The 20,643-nt window shown below is 32.8% G+C and overlaps 2 protein-coding genes across 7 annotated transcripts; one reads left to right on the forward strand and one right to left on the reverse strand.

Annotated features, from left to right (window-relative positions):
• Nucleotides 1-441: 441 nt before the first annotated feature.
• Nucleotides 442-4,875, forward strand: LOC130891731 (gephyrin). Of its 5 annotated transcripts, none has more exons than XM_057796634.1 (2): nt 442-611; nt 2,989-4,875. In XM_057796634.1, exon 2 carries the CDS (start codon nt 2,997-2,999, stop codon nt 4,836-4,838), a length of 1,842 nt encoding a protein of 613 aa, XP_057652617.1. In that variant the 5' UTR covers nt 442-611; nt 2,989-2,996; the 3' UTR covers nt 4,839-4,875. The 5 variants fall into 5 exon arrangements, with proteins under 5 accessions (XP_057652617.1, XP_057652619.1, XP_057652620.1 ...); XM_057796636.1 differs by having other exon boundaries at nt 445-607; XM_057796637.1 differs by lacking the exon at nt 442-611 and adding an exon at nt 668-767.
• A 1,867-nt stretch (nt 4,876-6,742) lies between these two features.
• LOC130891729 (calcium homeostasis endoplasmic reticulum protein) lies at nt 6,743-20,135 on the reverse strand. 2 transcript variants are annotated; one of them, XM_057796630.1, is made up of 11 exons: nt 19,699-20,135; nt 19,467-19,637; nt 19,002-19,410; nt 17,721-17,792; nt 17,261-17,661; nt 16,748-17,208; nt 15,164-15,297; nt 12,214-12,669; nt 9,468-9,742; nt 7,985-8,069; nt 6,743-6,943 (listed from the first exon to the last, which is right to left on the reverse strand). In XM_057796630.1, exons 1-10 carry the CDS (start codon nt 19,721-19,723, stop codon nt 8,020-8,022), a joined length of 2,454 nt encoding a protein of 817 aa, XP_057652613.1. In that variant the 5' UTR covers nt 19,724-20,135; the 3' UTR covers nt 6,743-6,943; nt 7,985-8,019. The 2 variants fall into 2 exon arrangements, with proteins under 2 accessions (XP_057652613.1, XP_057652614.1); XM_057796631.1 differs by having other exon boundaries at nt 6,743-8,069; nt 19,695-19,993.
• Between the last annotated feature and the right edge of the window lie 508 nt (nt 20,136-20,643).

Raw genomic sequence — 20,643 nt, forward strand, 5'->3', positions numbered from 1 at the left:
TACATTGCTATATTGCATATGACAGATATAAAAAAATCGGAAGTACTGGGGGCGAAAGTAGTTCGACAAACCAGTCAGATTTTTGAAGAGTATATAGATTATTTCTTGTCGTAAGTAAGTGCAAGTACAGCTGCAGCTGTATTGTCCCATGCTATCGGCTATTTGGTTAGCGAATAGGTTCACCAAGTTATAGAAAACCCTGCAACATCTCAATACATCCGTCTGGTGAATACCTAAAAGCTGTTTGGTTCGTCAAGCCATTTATCAAATTAATTCCACGGGCTAAGATAACCCGACATACACACGGTGAGCGAGTGCAATACGAAAGGAAAACATCCAAAAATCAATCCAATCCTAATCTACCAAAAAATGTCCCTGTCTCCCCCAATAAAGTAACCGCAACGTGCTTTTCTCTTTCTCTCTCTTTCGTGATGATGGTATGTGTGTACAGAAAATCAAACCACTGTTGCTTTGTATTTATTAAAAAGAAAAATGAAGTTAATATCATATCACAAAAAAAAACTTTTTATAAAAATCATTTTATAAGTTTCGAATGTGCAGTTGGAATTAAAAAATTAATGATAGAATAGAGGTCGTGGCAGACAAGGTTGGTATGTATGACATCAGAAATTGGAAATTCGATTTTACACCATATATCAGCTGGATCAGTTGAAAAAACATGTGATAGATCACATGTTTTTGTTAGCACCAGAATGAAGCACGTTTGTAGGTTGACACAGTATAAACCAGCGCCGTTAATTGTACAGGTGATAAAAGAAAATCTACGTTATTGAGTATACTGATAATAAATACTGTATACTGATTAATAAAAAAATCAGTCACCTTAATCCGATTTCGTTCGAATATACAAGTGCAATATTAACCACATATGTGTGAATAGATTATAAATATAATTGAGAATAATAATAATCCAGTTTACAATTCTGAAATTAAAAAAATATCGTTTTCAGAGGCATATCAAAAATGTGTTTTATTTCAACAGTTTTTTTTTGTATTTGATTTTGTACGCTTGTAGAATAGTGTGGAAACCTAGTAATTCAATTGATTAATTACTCACTCTTCTTAAGAAAGTGTTAATTATTTATTACACAACACTTTTATAATTATTATTCGATAACGACTTTTAAATTAATTTTATTTTTTAAACTTGTATTATAATGAATTTGATAAAACTTCAACATAACCTCTAATTAGTAACAGACATCAATTTTTATTTTTTCGTTTCATCTATATGAAATTTTTTATTGAATAAGGACGATTTTTGTCTAAATGCATATATTCAAAAATTGACATTTTGGTAGTGAACTTTTTGCGCGCGCATGCAAATTTAGTGTCTCGAATGTTAAAATGTGAGGTTGTAGTAACAAAACAATGAAAAACAATATTTATAACGATAAAAATAATAAGAGGGTGTCAAAGTGATTAGTAATATTTTTCATTAAAAAAATATACGGCAATTAAAAACACATACAAAGGATATAATTTGAGGTATGATTGACAAATAAGCTGTTTAAAAATAGTTGTTGATAACTGCCAGTATTATTTTTCAATGCCAATGAAATAACCCTGTGTAGGATAATATTTAAAGATTAGAATAAGTCCTGAATATATAATTTGTTATCTTATCTCCATAATTAGAATATCCAAAAATATCACCATCAAATATTATATCATATAACAGAAGAATTAAAAGTTTATGTTATGTTAATTTAGTTGTGGTTAAGTTTCGAATTATATGAGACGTAATTACGTAGATTAGTTTGGTTATATTTTTTCTATAACAATTTATTTTAATTGCGTTCACAACTAACAGTAAGTGGACAATTTTTATTTTTAAGGTTAGAATAAAAAATTTAATTCAGTTAATTTTCTGAGAAATATTTCAGATTAATTAAATATGTGTGAAATAGTAATATAAAAGTAGATTTTCGGCAGCCATGATTGTGTTAAAAAGTACACGGCATTTCGAGAATTTGAAAGCTCATATATGTACTGTAAGCATTGTATACGAGGTTTGTTCTAAAAGTACCGATAAAACTTTTGAATTTACCTTTGTGGGACATTACTAGTGAATCTTCACCAACATGTTGATGTGCTCAGTTACTTATTGGATGTGTTAGTTCGTGAACGGTGTTTATCTCAGGCGTATATTAAGCTGCGTCGTACGTGTGTGTGTGTGTGTGATGATTAGTAGAATTCGTATATTTGCGTTTATATATACAGGGTGTCCGCAGAAAAACTAATGAAGAGCAAATGCGTTCTATGATCATATAGCAGTAAGACTCGTTTATTTTTGGACGTAAGCCTCTCTTAATCATGAAGCTGTCCATGGCTCGTTGAATTTTATACAATTTTTTGTGTCAGTGTTAGTATTACCGTACGTATTGGTTAGGTTAGGTTAGGTTATGTCGGTAAATCTGACTTGAATACAAGTCTTCTAGTTTAGCTCCAAGGTTTGATTGTCTCTTCCAATTCGGTTATCATGTTCCAGATATTTGTAGGGTGTTAAGTATTTGATTTTTTTCCTTCTTTATGTGAAAAGCAAGCATAAGAAGTTGGTGGTCTATTTCGAGTGGTGCCGTGTGGAGATGCCTGTAGATATTGATAGGTTGTAGTGTCTTGTAGCTGATTCCACGAGTTCTGGGCGTCTGCAGCCGTACTCGGTGTTCATGAACTACGTCTTGTAAATACTGCTCTAGATGGGATTATGTTGGACATCTCAGAAGAGCATCTGTCGTGGTAATATCGGTAAAACAGAATACCTTTTTTCTATGTTTTAAGCTGTCCACTGGTTTTAATCGTGAGATAATCTTAGATGGTTTAGGTTTTCTCGAATCACTTTTTTGTTTTTAGTGGAGTATTGGGGAGATTAAAATATGACAATTGAGGGCAATTTAGTTTATAAAGGTCGCTTCATTTAACACTTTCTTGTTGAAACTAAATTCTAAAATATTTTTTTTTTTGTAGAAAGAACAATGTCCGTTATAAAATTTGGAATACTCACAGTTAGCGACACGTGTTACAAAGATCCTACTAAAGATACTTCCGGTCAAAATTTGAAAGATATTATATCAAAATGGAGCCGATCAAGCGAAGTAACGTCACGGAAAATCGTCCCCGACGAAATAGACGAAATAAAATCCGTTCTTATAAAATGGAGCGACGAAAAAATTTGTGACGTCATTTTGACAACCGGCGGTACCGGTTTCGCTAAAAGAGACGTAACACCCGAAGCAACGCGTACAGTTATAGAAAAAGAAGCTCCTGGACTTAGTTACGCTATGATATCGAATAGTTTAGCGATAACGCACACGGCGATGCTTTCGAGGGCTGTATGTGGAATAAGATCACAAACTTTAATAATTAATTTACCGGGTAGTCGAAAAGGAGCAGCCGAATGTTTCGAATTCGTAAAAGACGCCATACCGCACGCGGTAGCTTTATTAAAAGACGAAAAAGTACTGGTAACGTTATTACACAAAACAGTCCAACACAAAGGAGCCGGAGACGGATCTGTACGTAGTAGAGTAAAAGTCAATAACGTGGCGTCGAGAATAAGACAATCGCCTTATCCTTTAATAGAAGTTGCTAAAGCCACGCAGATCGTTTTCGAGAATTGTGTACCGATTGAAGAATCAGAAACTGTTTCATTTGATGAATCAATCAACAGGATATTAGCGGAAGACGTTTACGCTTTAGAACCGGTTCCGTTATTTAGAGCTTCGATTAAAGACGGATACGCCGTTATCGCAGAAGACGGCGCCGGGTTAAGAAACATCAAAGAAGTAACGGCGGCCGGCGACGCTCCGCTCGATCAAAAATTAAAACCCGGCGAGGCTGTAAGAATATCTACGGGGGCTCCTCTACCACCAGGTGCGAACGCCGTTGTACAAGTAGAAGATACCACATTGGTAAAAGCCTCCCCCGATGGTACCGTGGAAGTTACCATTGAAATAAAAGTACCGCCGAAATTGAATCAAGATATAAGAGAAATAGGCAGCGATGTACCTCAGAATTCACTAGTTTTGAACAAATACGATCGGATTAAACCAGCCGATATCGGGGTAATGGCGATGTTGGGTAAAACGAAAATTAACGTTTTCAAACGAGCTTCCGTCGGGGTTATATCGACTGGAAACGAATTAATAGATCCTAGAGGGGTAGCGGAAGTATTACCCCCCGGAAAAATACGAGACGCTAATAAATTTACTTTGACGCAAATACTTGGAAAATACAGTTACGATCCGATGGATTGCGGTATCGTTAGAGACGATCCGGATTCGGTGAAATCGGCATTAGAAAAAGCGTTTTCTAGTAACGACGTGGTGATCAGTAGCGGGGGTTTATCGATGGGGGAATTCGACGTTCTCAAACAAGTTCTCGTCGAAGATTTCGGCGCTAAAATACATTTCGCTAGAGTTAATATGAAACCTGGTAAACCGACGACGTTCGCCACGTTGGTTTATAAAGAAAAACGAAAAATTTATTTCGGTTTACCGGGTAATCCGGTATCGTGCGGAGTGACTTGTTTGTTGTACGTTGTACCGGCGTTGAAATACATGGAACGTTCTTCTAATTACAAATTTCCTATAATCCGAGTCGGCGGATTAGAATTGGTTAATAACGATCCGAGGCCCGAATATCACCGAGTACGGGTCAGCGTGGATCCGATTTCGGGCGAATTTAAAATGCGTTCGACCGGAAATCAGATAAGCAGTAGACTTAATAGTCTCGTAGGCGCGAACGGTTTGGCCGTAGTTAAGAAGGGCGTCAAAACGAGTACTTATAACGTTATGTTGTTTGATGATCTGTTATAACTTGTCTTTGTTTGAGGAAATAAAGATCTGTTTTGAACGTTATTTCACTATTTCGGGCAATAGAGTCCAATATCTCAGACCCCACGGTGTTTTTTTACGTCCACGATTCACCCTTTAAGCCGTACCGGCTCAAGCTGCATGACAATGGCCACTATTATATTAGTAAAGGCTGTTTAAACTCTGTCGAAAGAAAGTTTTTCAACAATCGATACAAACACTACGACCAAAACGATTCTAACAGAAAATCTCAAAAAAATCCGATTCAATTGAAAAATAGAAACCATCGCAACTCTAGACCCCTCCATTTTGTTGAAATCTAACATCACTCGGTGTTAGTTCACTTGTTTTTCTTTAATCATTTTCTCGAATTCTGACCGCTCTTTCTATCCTTTCTTAAAAAACAAACAGGTCCAGTTTTCATTCAAATTTTTCTCATCGTCAAGTTTTTATTGTGAAATTTGAGAGCCCGTAGTGCCCACTTGACATAACCGAAGGCCGATGTCTTTTGAGAAACCGATCAGACGTTTTGGCTTGGACCTTCTGATGTCATTAGGCAAGCCAAGTGTTTGAAACGTGCTCGTGAGAGAGTAAATGACGTGGTCTGAAGTTTCATCCTTTCTCAGGTACCAGCAGCACTCCGGATAGTCCGTGATGCCCATGAAGGCGTCATGGATGACCGTGTCCGGTTAAAACTCTAGTCACTAGTCGCATTTCGCGCGTATTTAATTGGAGCAGTTGTTTGATAAGAGATGCGGAAGGTTCATCTATGTGCGTCTTCGTTTGTCTCATACCAGGTGCCTCTATCCATCTCCGCCGAGTCCGTCTTATAAGCAGACCGTTGAGAGACGCGTTAGCAACACTTTTGGGTACATTTTGCACACAAATGAGCTGAATCTTACAGCCATCAATCACCAGTAAAACTTTCTTGCACTCCCTTTCGGCTTGCAGATCGAAATTAGGGCGTTCCTGTAGCGTAATGCACGTTCAAAACGGATACATCGTTTAGGTAGCGATAAAGATTCGCTTATTTTGGTGTGTGTCCTGCGCAAAATCCTGCTTTGGTCAAGCCATTCATCCTGGTCCCACTTGTGTACCAAGTCTTATTATTTGGACATTCACTCGCGTCTAGATTTTTACATGACCAGTTGGTCTAGCGTGTAAACATTCAGCTTCTACGCTGTCCTCTTGGTTTAGAATTGTATCGCTAGATACAAAGGTGGAAGACACATGCGATACCTGTGATACCGAGACACGTGAGGCGGACGACGGTTCCATACGTGAGATTCTCTTGATTCGAATATTCTAAAGCTAAAATGCGTTGTTTGGACCGTCTGATTGGAGTGCTACTATTTGGTTTAGACTTATAGGAACGGATAATTACATTGGAAAATATTTCAGTATTTCGCCGGCTTATAATCATAATAAAAACACGTCATTTTGGCGTTTTCAAGTTCGCGGAATCCATTTATCGAGGTTCCACTAGTCAGAAGTTAGTGGATGGGTTGATTTTCCGGTTCAGCTTTTCGAATTGGATTAATGATGATAGTTTCTTTTGATTATAAATAAATTTTCATTTTCCCAAGTTATCGATCAATTAAGACAACATAACCTAATCGATGATATGAAGAACCTAACCTAACCACCAAATGGAACCGTTCAAAAACGTGAACGCCAATTGTTTTTGATATTTTCATTGTTGTAAGTCTTTTCTTTATTCAGTTAAGCCACTGTTTTCTGAAAATCCCAAAATGAAACGTCTCGTTTAATTTATAAATCCAGTTGAAAAAGCCGAATAATGATAAATGGATTTTACGATTTCGAAAACGCTAAACTAACTTGTCGTTATGAGTCTGAACCGGCGGATACAGAAGTATAGAGGTTGTATTGTTATTTAAATAAAACTATTTTCGATTTCTACAATTTTTCTATATATTTTTCATCAATTTGATATTTACATCATTTTTAAATCACTGCTTTCGAAATAATCATACATACAAAATGAAAAAAAAAAAAAATAATTATAGAACACTAACGTTCACTTTATAAGCGAAACAAGTGCTAAAACGCTTAATAAAAAAGAAGCCCCGTTTATCAAATATGTCTTCCTAAAAACAAAAAGTCTGATTAATTGTATTCACGAAATAAAAAATAATTTTCTGATAACAATCAGTGATACAGGTGCAACTCCTTTAAATTTTTTTACCACCCTATAGAGAAAAAGAATAAAACGAAAAATTGAAGCATGGACAGTTGTCATTAAATTAATTGAAGAATGTCTAACAGACAAGGAAGTTATAATGAAATGTACACGTGATCATTTTATCAATATCGTGCAGTCAGTTTAAAAAAAAATATTTAAAAAATTAAAAAGACAATCGAGTTTCCATATTATATAGGGTGTTCCGCATAAGCACCGAGCGGAAGTGCCAAAAATATGACAATTGGGGGCAATTTACTTCGACATCAAGTTGCTTTTCTGATGAACTATAGGGTCTCAAAGTTGAAAAAAAAACAAATAATTCCTCCACTGTACACTGTATGAGACTACCAAGGGCATGGTAAGTACAAGACTCATTACGGGTGACCTAACCTCAAAAGTTTCTTGTTTGTTAGTTAATTTAAAAAATTTCATTCCAATACCATGGGAATTTTGATTTTGAAACTCTTACTATTATGTAATGTTTCATGAAACTTTGTCATCAAAGTTTTAAATTTAAAAAGTTACAGAAAAAGTTTTTATGCGAAAAAAACTACAAGAATAAAAAAGGGTTTTGAAATAAAATCGTCTATGGTTTCAAAACTAACAAATAAAAAACGTTTAAGATTAGGTCACCACTAATCAACCCCCCCAGAATAGTTCGAAGGTATTTCATGAACACCCTTATTGATGTAAATTAATATAGAGCCCCCAATTCGTCATATTTCGGGCTCCCCTATACACCACTACTTTGTATCGGGACACCCTATATAAGAATTGATTTGAACCACGTTGCTGGAATTTGCAAATAGTATCAGTTTATTTAGATACAAATAATAAACAAATTAGCTAGAAATAATATTTTTAATAAATTATTAAATTGTTTTTAATTATTTTTCTAAAAAAAAAATTATAAAATACCGTTTACACAATTAGAGAACCAAAATACCTGAAAGTACATTCGATAATGTTCGAATGTTTATCCTAATCTTCATTTTCCGAATACTTCTGACTCAATTTAGACCCGTGACTTTCTGCAATAAATTCGTACACTGTTACCAACGAGAAATAAATATTCCCCATACATTTTTTTTTCAATAGACGAGGGCTGTCCAAAAAGTAATCAACTAAACTATTTTTTTACACAATTATAACTGATATAGACAGTGAAACCAGTCCTGTTCTAAGTTTGGCGAATGCGCCAGTTATTCTTTGTTATTACGGCAAATTAGAGATTTTCTGGAAATCGAAGATTCTGAAATGTGTATATATATATATAAACAGGTGGGTCAAGATAACAATTTGATACCATCGGGATGGTAAAAAATAAACCGAACGATGTATTTAAATAAATTAGATGAAAAGTGTAAGTGAATAGTTTAGTACGTAAGTGTTAGTGAATTTACATTTTGTGATTAAAAACTGTTAAATATAAACTGTACTTTACTGATTCACAGTTAAATTTCATATTGCATATTAACGATAAAATGGCGATGCTAGCTACATATTACTTTTTGTACAACCTTCGTACATTAATAAATAAAAATAATCGATTTAAGATGGGAAAAAAACGTTAAGAGATTTATCAATTTCCATAGACTTTTGTTTTTCTAAGTTTTATCATTTTCATTTTTCAACATGTTCATTTTATAGCTACTTTAACCTTTTCAACCCTTCTAAATGATATTTTCCCTCTTTTTTCTCAAAATTGACGTATTTTCATCCACGATAACGTCCTGGTCTAACGAAAATCTCCCTGCTACAAGCAAAACTTTGAGGTTAGGAACGTCAATGGAATCCAGATCTGGTGGCGAAACTTAAAGGTTAGAAACGTCAATGGAATCCAGATCTGGTGAATATAGAGGGTGCTCAACCGATATTGTGAAGTCAGATTTTGTGGCACTAACTTCGCATAGACTTTGTGTGTGATTCCTCGTGTAATATTTTTCTTTATCGGCGTTTACACCCTCGGCAATAATCCGGATGCTCATTCGACGATCTGCACGCACAATTTGGTTGATTTTGGTCACAGTTTCCGGAACAGTCACAGGGCGACCTGGACGTTGGTCATTTCAGTGCTCGATATGGAGAACTGTCCCCGTAGGCCTCTTGCAACAATTTATACCACTCGGTCGGAATGTTTTTCAATTTAACGTCAAATTTTAGATCGATACGTTGTTCCCGCCGATATCTAGATACCCAACGCCCTATTCGTTTTTTGCCCCAGCCGTCTAGGGCGCCCTCTAGGCGCGCAGTCTCGTTATTTAATAGCCAGACCTCGTATATACCTTGTGCCAAGATTTTTTCGATTTAGGACTTCTATTGAATGAAAATATAAACAACGAAAAAAAATTTTTTTTCTTAACACCTCGTATTTAAAAAAAAAAAAATAAAATTACTACAATAATTTATATTTATTGCGATTAACTTACTTTCTGCGGCTCTCTCTTCGGCCCTGGCTTTCATGCGAGTGATGAAAGCGGCTCCCTTGTTTTTCCTAAAGTTCTCGTAAGGGTCGTTCAAGTTGCACCCCACCCCCTTAAATTGGTCCTGTCTATCGCGAACGTCACCACCCGAAATCGGAGTGTCTATACCTTGTTCGTTAGCACCTAAACCACTCCCGCCCCAACCCATTTTCTTCAGCATTTGATGACCTTTGTTAGACGAATCCAATTCTTGTATTGTATTATGTAATAAATTAAGGTTACTAGAACGATAAAAACGTGATGAAACATCTTAGAATCACTTCGATCATAATAGAACATACTGTATATATAAAAATTCAATAATATAGAATAGCTGTAAACGCAAAAAAAAAACTAGACATAATTAACAGGAAATTACGGTGAAAACTGATTAACTCAAATTATTTCTAGGTTATGTTCGTAACCTATTTTTTTTTGTTATATTTTGGTATAGTTTTACTTAAAAATAAATGATAAAAATTCATTTTTCATTATATGTTCTTAACTGTTTAAGATGATAATCTAGATTGGAATAATATTATACAAAAGGAAGGAGACATTAATCAAATGTCAATAATAACGTTAATATTTTTATTTGGCTTTCTAGTAATAACAAAACTAGCTCCTTGATTATATCACTTTAATGTTGTCTAGGAACTAATAGTGAAAAATCACAGATAAAACATCACAGTTCAGTTCAATCATAGATAAAAAAATCACAGTAAAGTGTCATATGTACCATCACAATTAAGTTGAATCACGGTTAAAACATCACAGATAAATTACCGATAATTTAAATCATAGTTACGTTGAATTATAGTGAACTCAGTTAAGTTAAATCACATTTAAACAACACTATTAAGTTGAATCATAGTTAAAACTTCACAATTACGTCGAATCTCAATAAAGTGACAGATAAAACTTCACAATTAAGTTAAATCACGGTTAAAACTTCACAGTTAACATATATCACAGATAAAATATCACATTTAATTTAAATCACGTTTAAAACATCAGTGTTAAGTTAAATCACGGTTAAAACATCACAATTAAGTTAAATCACAGATAAAATATCACCTTTGAGTTGAATCATAGATAAAACATCAAAAATAAAACAAACATGACATTTCAGTTAAATGAAATCACGTTTAAAACATCACTGTTAAGTTAAATGACGGTTAAAACTTCACAGTTAAGCTAAATCAAGTTGAATCACGGTTAAAACATCACAATTAAGTTAAAACACAGATAAAATATCACCTTTGAGTTGAATCATAGATAAAACATCAAAAATAAAACAAACATGACATTTCAGTTAAATGAAATCACGTTTAAAACATCACTGTTAAGTTAAATGACGGTTAAAACTTCACAGTTAAGCTAAATCAAGTTGAATCACGGTTAAAACATCACTGTTAAGTTAAATGACGGTTAAAACTTCACAGTTAAGCTAAATCAAGTTGAATCACGGTTAAAACATCACAATTAAGTTAAATCACAGATAAAATATCACCTTTGAGTTGAATCATAGATAAAACATCAAAAATAAAACAAACATGACATTTCAGTTAAATGAAATCACGTTTAAAACATCACTGTTAAGTTAAATGACGGTTAAAACTTCACAGTTAAGCTAAATCAAGTTGAATCACGGTCAAAACATCACAATTAAGTTAAATCACAGATAAAATATCACCGATAAGTTAAATCATAGATAAAACATCAAAAATAAAACAAACATGACATTTCAGTTAAATGAAATCACGTTTAAAACATCACTGTTAAGTTAAATGACGGTTAAAACTTCACAGTTAAGCTAAATCAAGTTGAATCACGGTCAAAACATCACAATTAAGTTAAATCACAGATAAAATATCACCGATAAGTTAAATCATAGATAAAACATCAAAAATAAAACAAACATTACATTTCAGTTAAATGAAATCATGTTTAAAACATCACTGTTAAGTTAAATGACGGTTAAAACTTCACAGTTAAGCTAAATCAAGTTGAATCACGGTTAAAACATTACAGTTAAATTAAATCACAGATAAACTATCACCGATAAGTTAAATCATAGATAAAACATCAAAAATAAAACAAACATGACATTTCAGTTAAATGAAATCACGTTTAAAACATCACTGTTAAGTTAAATGACGGTTAAAACTTCACAGTTAAGCTAAATCAAGTTGAATCACGGTTAAAACATTACAGTTAAATTAAATCACAGATAAACTATCACCGATAAATTAAATCATAGATAAAACGTGACAGTTACGTTGAATCTCAATAAAGTGACAGATAAAACATCACAATTTAGTTAAATCACGTTTAAAACATCACAAATAAAACAAACATAACATTTCAGTTAAACCAGAGTTAAATTTAATCACTGTTAAAACTTGACAGTTATGTTAAATCACTGTTAAAACTTGACAGTTATGTTAAATCACTGTCAAAACTTGACAGTTATGTTAAATAACTGTTAAAACTTGACAGTTACGTTGAATCACAGTGAAGTGATAGATAAAACATAACATTTAAGTTAAATCATGAAAAAAATCATGAAAAAAAATTACGAAGAATCTTTCAGAAATATACGGGGTGTGTTTGACGAGAAAATGAAAAAGTACTGAAAACGACAAATTAAAAAATGAAAAAAAAAAGATGGATCTTTGATTTATTTATATTAATGAATTAGTTGACTTACCCAAAACTAGGTACAGTTGGGGAAATGGATCTTCTAATAGGAGATCTCGATTTCGACCTCGATCTTGTCCTACTCCTCCGTCTCCTTTCTCTTCTCGATTCTCTGTCGTTCCTCGAGTCTCTATCACTTCTCGAATCTCTGTCTCTGTCGTTTCTAGAATCTCTATCTCTATCACTCCTATCTCTATATCTTCTCCTCGGGCTTCTAGATCTACTTTTCGATCTAGATCTACTCCTCGATCTTCTGGTGGTGCGGTGTAAGTGTGGTTGGGGCGTCGGTGATTTACTCTGATACCTCCTTTTTGGAGGCGTCGGATCTTTTTCGGAAGGCAATACTACCGGACTCGGGCTCCTCGACTTTTGCCTCAGTCCCGCTTGTATAAGTTCGTCTTTTTCTTTTTTGGCAATATTTTTTGCCTTGTAGTATTCATACAAACCTAGTTTTTCCCAACCTTCGCTGTTTACACATACGAGACAATTTATGAGATATAAAATGATGAATAAATATTTTTTTAAAATGTACATTTTATTAAAAAAAAAAAAATAAATAAAATCGGCTCTCTTTCGTATTGAAAATAAGGAGTTCCAATGTGATACGACGGGGGTGGTTTTTCGTATCGTAATCTGATTCATCGGAAACAAATTGGAGAAAAATATTCGTTGGAAAAAATTGGAGAAAATAAAAGAAAGAAAAACAAACCGGGAGAATTAATTAGATCCTGTCGAAATGTAGTAGTTGAACTGGAAATAATTTTATAGTAAAAAAACTCAACGAATGCGAATTTACATACAGGTTGTCCCAAAAGTAACAAATAAAGTTATAGTAACAGAAGGATCTGATTAGAATTTGAGGGGTCACACAAGCAAAAAGAGGTTATAATGGAAAATATTAAAATTTTTTAGGAAATAAACATTACAGATAATGAAATACGGGTTGTGCCAGAAAAATAGTTTTTGAGAAATTGAAATTTGTTAATTTTCTCAATTTTTTCAAAAAATGTAACTTTTAAAAGTGATATACCGGTTGTCCCAGGAATAAGAACTTGATGAATTATACGGAAGACCCATTGCAACATCTATAATGAATCCATTAAGAAAAACAGAAAATAAGGAGAATTTTTTATTGAATTCGAAAATATTTTGAGTAGTTTTTGAGAAATTTTAGGTTAGAATCAGAATTTGAGGGGTCACACTGTATAAGGCTGATGAGCAGACACACCAATATCGAAAAAATTGTGTGGATGAAACTGGATATTGAAAAATTTTACTAAAACCAAAAAAAAAACACATTTCTTTATTGGGTTCGAGGATATTTTGGGTAGTTTTTGAGAAATGTTAGGTTAGAATGAGAATTTGAGAGCTCACACTGTATAAGGCTGATGAGCAGATACACTAATATCGAAAAAATTGTGTGGATGAAACTGGATAATGAAAAATTTTACTAAAACCCAAAAAAATACATTTATTTAATGGGTTCGAGGATATTTTGGGTAGTTTTTGAGAAATGTTAGGTTAGAATGAGAATTTGAGAGCTCACACTGTATAAGGCTGATGAGCAGATACACTAATATCGAAAAAATTGTGTGGATGAAACTGGATAATGAAAAATTTTGCTAAAACCAAAAAAAATACATTTCTTTATTGGGTTCGAGGATATTTTGGGTAGTTTTTGAGAAATGTTAGGTTAGAATGAGAATTTGAGAGCTCACACTGTATAAGGCTGATGAGCAGAGACACCAATATCGAAAAAATTGTTTGGATGAAAGTGGATATTGAAAAATTTTGCTAAAACCAAAAAAAATACATTTTTTTATTGGGTTCGAGAATATTTTGGGTACTTTTTGAGAAATATTAGGTTAGAAACAGAATTTGAGAGCTCACACTGTATAAGGCTGATGAGCAGATACACTAATATCGAAAAAATTGTGTGGATGAAACTGGATAATGAAAAATTTTGTTAAAACCAAAAAAAATACATTTCTTTAATGGGGTCGAGGATATTTTGGGTAGTTTTTGAGAAATGTTAGGTTAGACTCAGAATTCGAGGGCTGACACCAACATTTCCAGCATCAAAACAATTGTGTAGATGGAATTGGATAAAAAAATTGTACTGAAACCAAAAAAAAATGTTCATAACAGAGAAACATTAAATTTTGTTACAATAAACATTTCCGATACTATAAAATGAGTCAAAAACTGTATAAAAAATATCAAGTCAATATCGAAACTAATTTAGATACAAGTTGTCCCAAAAGTAAGAGCTCAACGAATGATATGGGGGCCTCATTGTAATATTTATAATAAATTTATTAAAAACAAAAAGCAAATTAAAACATTGTTTTGGGTACCACTTGGGAAATGTTAGGACAAAATCAGAATTAGAGGGTGAGTAAAGTCACCAAAAATAAAATGTAAAAAATGAGTAGAATTTCTAAAAAAACTTGAACAAACATTTCCTAACACCATAAAAAAAATATAATTACATAAGATGGGTAGAAAATCGTATAAAAAATATTAAGGAACGATCGAAACGAATTTAGATACGGGTTGTCCCAGGAATAAGAACAAATCGAATGTTATGAAAGCCCTACTGTAACATTATACAAACAAGATGAATCGGATACAAGATTTTTGAAATAGAAAATTTAATGGCTGACAAGAAAACTTATATTGGACTAATGGAACTAACCTAAAAGGCTCTCCATAACCGACCTAGAAGGTATTTTGAATCCCCAGAAGAATTTTTCTGTCGCAGTGGAATATGTATACCAAGTTTGATATCGATAAATTTGTTTATAAATCAGTGAAAGTGAATAACTCGAATCCGTGCTTTGTTTAAAATAAAATCTTCAAGTAATAATGTGGATTATTTAAAAATTGATATTATCTACTATGGAACTCCTTGTGATAGTATAATGTGATAAGGAGAGCTGTGAATAACCTATTTTTACCTGTCTCTAGGCCTTTCGTGGCTTGGTAAAGAGTAGAAGGCTTCTACTGCCGCTAGAAGACGATCACTAGGTGGCGCTGGTGGAGGCAACCTAATATCTTTAGGATCTAATGGTTTATATGACGTTTCTTCCAACTAGAATAAGTGTGTCAAAATACCATTACGTAATTCAGTATAAAGATAAACAAATACAAGGAAAATAGAGAGGTTTATATCGTTTTTAAGTTGAAAAAGAACATTAAAAAACATTTCCTACAAAGGAATCTGCTTTTTTTAGTCGTTTAACTGCATTTATATCCAAAAATTAACATATTTACAATGAAAAGTGTTTGGAAAAGGATTTTCGTCTTTTGGAAAAACATTTAACGAGGTTATCAAAGTTATATGTAAATTTCATTATTTCAGATGATATTTATTTCTTCGATAAATTTTTAACCAGTTTTATAAAAGGAATAGTGTAGAATTGAATCGCCATATAACACCCGATAACCTCATGGAAACAATAATTGAGATCAAAAGGAATTTAGTTGTAGTACGAATTATGTTAAAGAACATCCTGTCCAAGAAGGTGAGAAACGAATTAAATAGAATAAGAGAAAATAATTTACAGGTCCCGAACCCCTAATCATCATTCATGAAAGGGGATCTACTAAGTTAGACGCCATTGAAGATGTTAAGTTTTAGTATTTTTAAATATGTGACACTCCTTCATTTTTATTTACAGTATTTTTTGAGTTTATTTTATTAACAACGGCAACGCCGCATTTTTGGAGAATCAAAAACTTTCAGTAACAGTGAAAAATCCAAAAATCAACCAATCTACGTCGGAACTCTATTTTTAGATGGTGTTTCACTTTGTACTTTTGCAGAATTTTTATATATATACACTTTGATTTTCCACTAACAACTTCCTAACAGAAAAAAGAATCCCTCGACTCCTGATTGACAAATACCTGACCCAGGGAATTCCTAGTTAAATTATTTTCGAAATCCCAAATCCCTTACAATCGATAACCTCTTTAATGTCCAAATAGCATACAATTAACTCAATCCTGTCCGATATACTTGGTACACGTTTTATGAAAAACCAACATAGCTACATCCCTCTACCTGGCGGAGCTACGCTGCTCTTAGAGATTCGATACGCGCGCGCACTTCGTTTAATATTACGTTTGATTATTGTATTCCTCTCCACTATCTTTCTACGACTAGTGTAGTGTAATGAAAAAATTAGAAGACTTCGAAGATAGTTTTCAAGAAACTACAGTGATTTCTATCGATGTGTTTCAAGAATTTGATAAAGAACAAAATAATATTGAAAATATTAGAGGAAAATTTATTTTCGAATGTATTTTCTTTTCTATAAATAGAAAATTAAAAGCAGTCAAAAATAATTTTTTTTAATGTTCTTCCTAACTTCAAATGGTATTTTACTTCAAATAAAAGACCAGTTTTCTATATTTTAATACTTGTATCGACAAAATAAAAAACTTTATAACTCAAAAAAAATTGATCAACACAATTCGGTATCAGTCTTTCTAAAAAGTTTTCTATTCGCTTATCGCACAGACAATGATTAACGTACCTTAACAAGTGGAACCATAAGTCCTGCAGGTAAATCATAATAAGGTGCAGTTGGCATCAGTTCCTCTAATTGCGGTTCTGGTATCACCGGAAATCCCGGTGGCGGTTTGGAAAAGTCAGGAAACATTCCGGGCGGAGGTAAATATCCAGGAGGTGGTTGGGTAAACGTTATACTTTCTATTCCGTTTTGTGAGGAAGGTCCGAGCGGGGGTGGTTGTTGACACAAATCTGGTGTTGATGGAAAAACCGGAATGTTGGCATTGCTGGAATTGAAGCTGTGATTTAGAGAATTTTGTACAATACTGGGAGGCGGTACTGAAATATTCATTTCCATGTAGTTATCATTATGATGTGACGAACTTATCGTCTGTATTGGAAAGGCTTGAGTATTCGCTGTAGAAACTTGACTAAGGCTCTGTATATTTTGTTGCATACTTTCTAGAACCATTGGATTTGGACCAGCTAAAATATAATAATATCATTGATTGAATATAAGAGTGTTTTAGAAAAATACCTGCATTAACTGGTGGTTGAATCTGTGGTTGTGACATAGTCTGTTCCAAATTTTGCTTCTGTTGTTGCAAATCCATTATTTGTTGCATTGCGTGACACACAAAAGCTTGATGCTGAGCTTGATACCCATCGAAAGTATCCTTTGTTTGTTGTGCTAAAGCCGCTACTTCCGTTGTATATTTCGCTACTTGGTCAGCTTGATACTGTTGATAACTGATTAATGGACTTCGCATTTGTTCCAACGTCTCCGGTTTCAAATAATTTGTTTTAGATTCCCATAATTTCAATAATTTGTCTAGTTTTTGTCTTTGGTCTTCCCTTGCAGATATACTAGCGTTACAGAACATTGGAACTACTACCCTTTCTAAGGCATCTTTTAAATCAATCGCGTTCTTTCTAGCACTGTAAAAATCAATATTTAAACTTACAGATTCATAATTAAACATAAACCGGTATCTTACCTATGGTGTAACAGATCATTAACTAAATAAATTACATGTAATTTCTGAGAAAAAACGCCTGTCTGCAAAACCCTGGAAGTAATTTTAACATATATAAGATTTTCCTTGCATTAATTAATTAATTTCTATTATACCCGATAGTTAAATCCATGAAAAAATTATATAATGCGGTTCCATATGTATGGAATAAATTCAATGAAATGTGAATGTGAAAAAAAACCTGGAACTGGTCGATTTTTTTTTAAATAAAATCGGTCTGATTTTCATGATGAAATCGTCAAAATGTTCTATGGATATTGTTACCAACTTCGCCCTAGAGCCGGTCCTGCTTGGATATAGTAGAATTCTAAAATTCGGCGAAGGCGCCACCGTATATGAAATACCCGGAATTCGTTTGATATTTGTTTATATATCAAGTTTTTATAGCAGGTGGTCTATTTATTTATTTGTTTTGTTTCTTTTTTGAATTTTCAAAGACCATTGTTGCAAAATATATGATTAGTAATTGAAATTATATGTTTAAGCAAACTTATGTTCTAACAAAAATTAACTCATATGCTGCAAACAATAAACCATCCCCGTAATGGTAAACATTTTAGCAAACCATTTTTCAAAACACTTTTAACAATACAAAAAATTATTGCAAATTGATTTTAAGAACAAACTTTTTAAAATCTATTTGTCACCCTACCAACCTCTTTTCATAAAATTAAGAACAGGCAGAAAATCAGCGTATAGAATATTCCAAAAAATTCAGTTTCTATTGAGGAATACATGATAAAATAATAGAAAAAAGAGAAAAAAACAAAAAAAAATATGAAAACATTCTGTAAATCTCAATATTTAAATGAAAGTATCTAAGTTGCAGGACAAATTATAAAATCCAAGATTTTTTAGGTTTTCCAGGACCTTTTCCAAAGTCTAGGTTTTCCAGCATAAGTAGGAGCTCAGAACGAGATGCAATGCCATGCATCAAATATATTTTTAGGTACAGGCTCAGGGCAGCTGAAAAGCCAAAACGACGCGCCAAAAAAATATAAAACTACTTTTTTTTACATTATTTATTTTCAAGTCAAAATAGTCTTTACACTACTAGCACAGAAGGTCATAACCAAGGACACTATGGCGCACAGTTCAGAGTTTTCATCTGCAGCTTTACCAATACACGAATCTTCAACTTTCTGCCTCGAAATAGGTGTAAAAGATGCATACTTACTTTCGATCGAGGTATAAATAAAAATATATTTTTCCTAGCTAAAATTTATATATCATTGTACTTACTTATGTAATAAACATTCTACTATACATTGCGCCTTTTCCTTTGTAGTAGCATGTTGAAGAAACCACGATTTACCATTACTTATGCTATCTTTAGTACAACTATCTATTATGGGTTGTAAGATGTTGTGGATTTCCGTAAGGGATACATCGCATGTGTCAGCTTCTTTTTGTAAATCTGCAGTCTCACATTTTTTAACTGTCTGTTCAACTTGTGTCTGCTGTTGTTGGAGTAGCACGGAATGTTGGGCAGTTAAATTTTGTTCACTTTGTTTTATTTGTTCTCTTAGAGAATCTTGTTGTTTAGAAATCTGTTCGATTTCTGCTGAATGCTGCATTTGAGGTGGTGGAGTATTCCAAGAGTTTTCTTGATCAGTAATAGTTACTCCTTGTTGCTGTTGTTGTTTAAAAACTGAAAATAATATTAATTAAGAATGATAAATGATAGAAATCCTATTATGTTTTTACTAGCTTGTTCTGTTGAAACTTTGTATTGATAATAATTATAATATTCTCCACCGTATAAGAATTGAAATTTAGGATTTCCTTTTTGTTTATTTTTGGTCATTAACTCGAATTCCGGGCCATTTCTAGCAACAAATTGCGCTAATTTATCAATAATATTTCGAAGTTCAGTATCTAAAAACATAACCTCAAATTATTTTAATATCGAAATTTGAAAAATAATGCACATACGGACCTTGTGGAGGCTGCGGTAAATCCATATTTAAAAAATGATCATAATTCAAATAATAGTCACTTCTTCAAGTAATAATTATTGTGCTATAATATACTTTCCTCAAATAGATAATTTCGTAAACGAGTTATGTTTGAAATCGAACACACATGCACGACTCAAAATTCCAAATTATTTTTAATTTCAGATTTAGTTGTATCATGAAATACAATACTAGTATTTATAGTGTGATTTGGTTTAGTATAATTATAAATTCTAATAATTATTGGTATAAATCTCAGACTGGCGTTAGAATATACTTAACTAAATATAGGAATGCGATCCACAAATTGCAGTGTTCACTAACGTTGCCAAATTGTATAAATATTGGTACTACAACGGAATGTTATTGAATGTAAGTAGTTGATTAGCGCAATTGTCGTTTGCAATAAAATGTTTATCTAAAAACAAAAAGAATTCTACTATATACCTATAATAAGCGAAAAGAAAAACTACCTACTGTTATGTTTCCATAATCAATATTCGTATAAACCATAGAACTACGCTATAAACAAATATTTTTTTTCAATTTTATATATTTGTAGTTCTACTTATTATAGTTTTAATTGAAAAAAAGTAGTAATGTAAATATGTTTCAATTTATCATATTATATGTATTAAAAATAGAGGTAATACTATCAAAAACTTAATTCACAAAATTTGGAGGATTCTAATATCATTCTTCTTCTCTTTTCATGTAACATACATTTTAAGGGGCGTTTACACTGTTCGAGTGAGTTGATTATTTCAGTTTATTCAAAATGGCGACAATAGTTGTAAATTAATCTATTCTCGAAATAGATTTAGTTCTAGCAAACATTGTGCGTAAGAAGAAATAAAAGAGGAAGGGAATTTGAGTTAAAGAGTAGATTACTCGCAAAGGGGCACAAAGATCTTCAAATAACACTC

Source organism: Diorhabda carinulata, chromosome 3 (genome assembly GCF_026250575.1).
Source record: "Diorhabda carinulata isolate Delta chromosome 3, icDioCari1.1, whole genome shotgun sequence".
Taxonomy (NCBI): Eukaryota; Metazoa; Arthropoda; class Insecta; order Coleoptera; family Chrysomelidae; genus Diorhabda; species Diorhabda carinulata.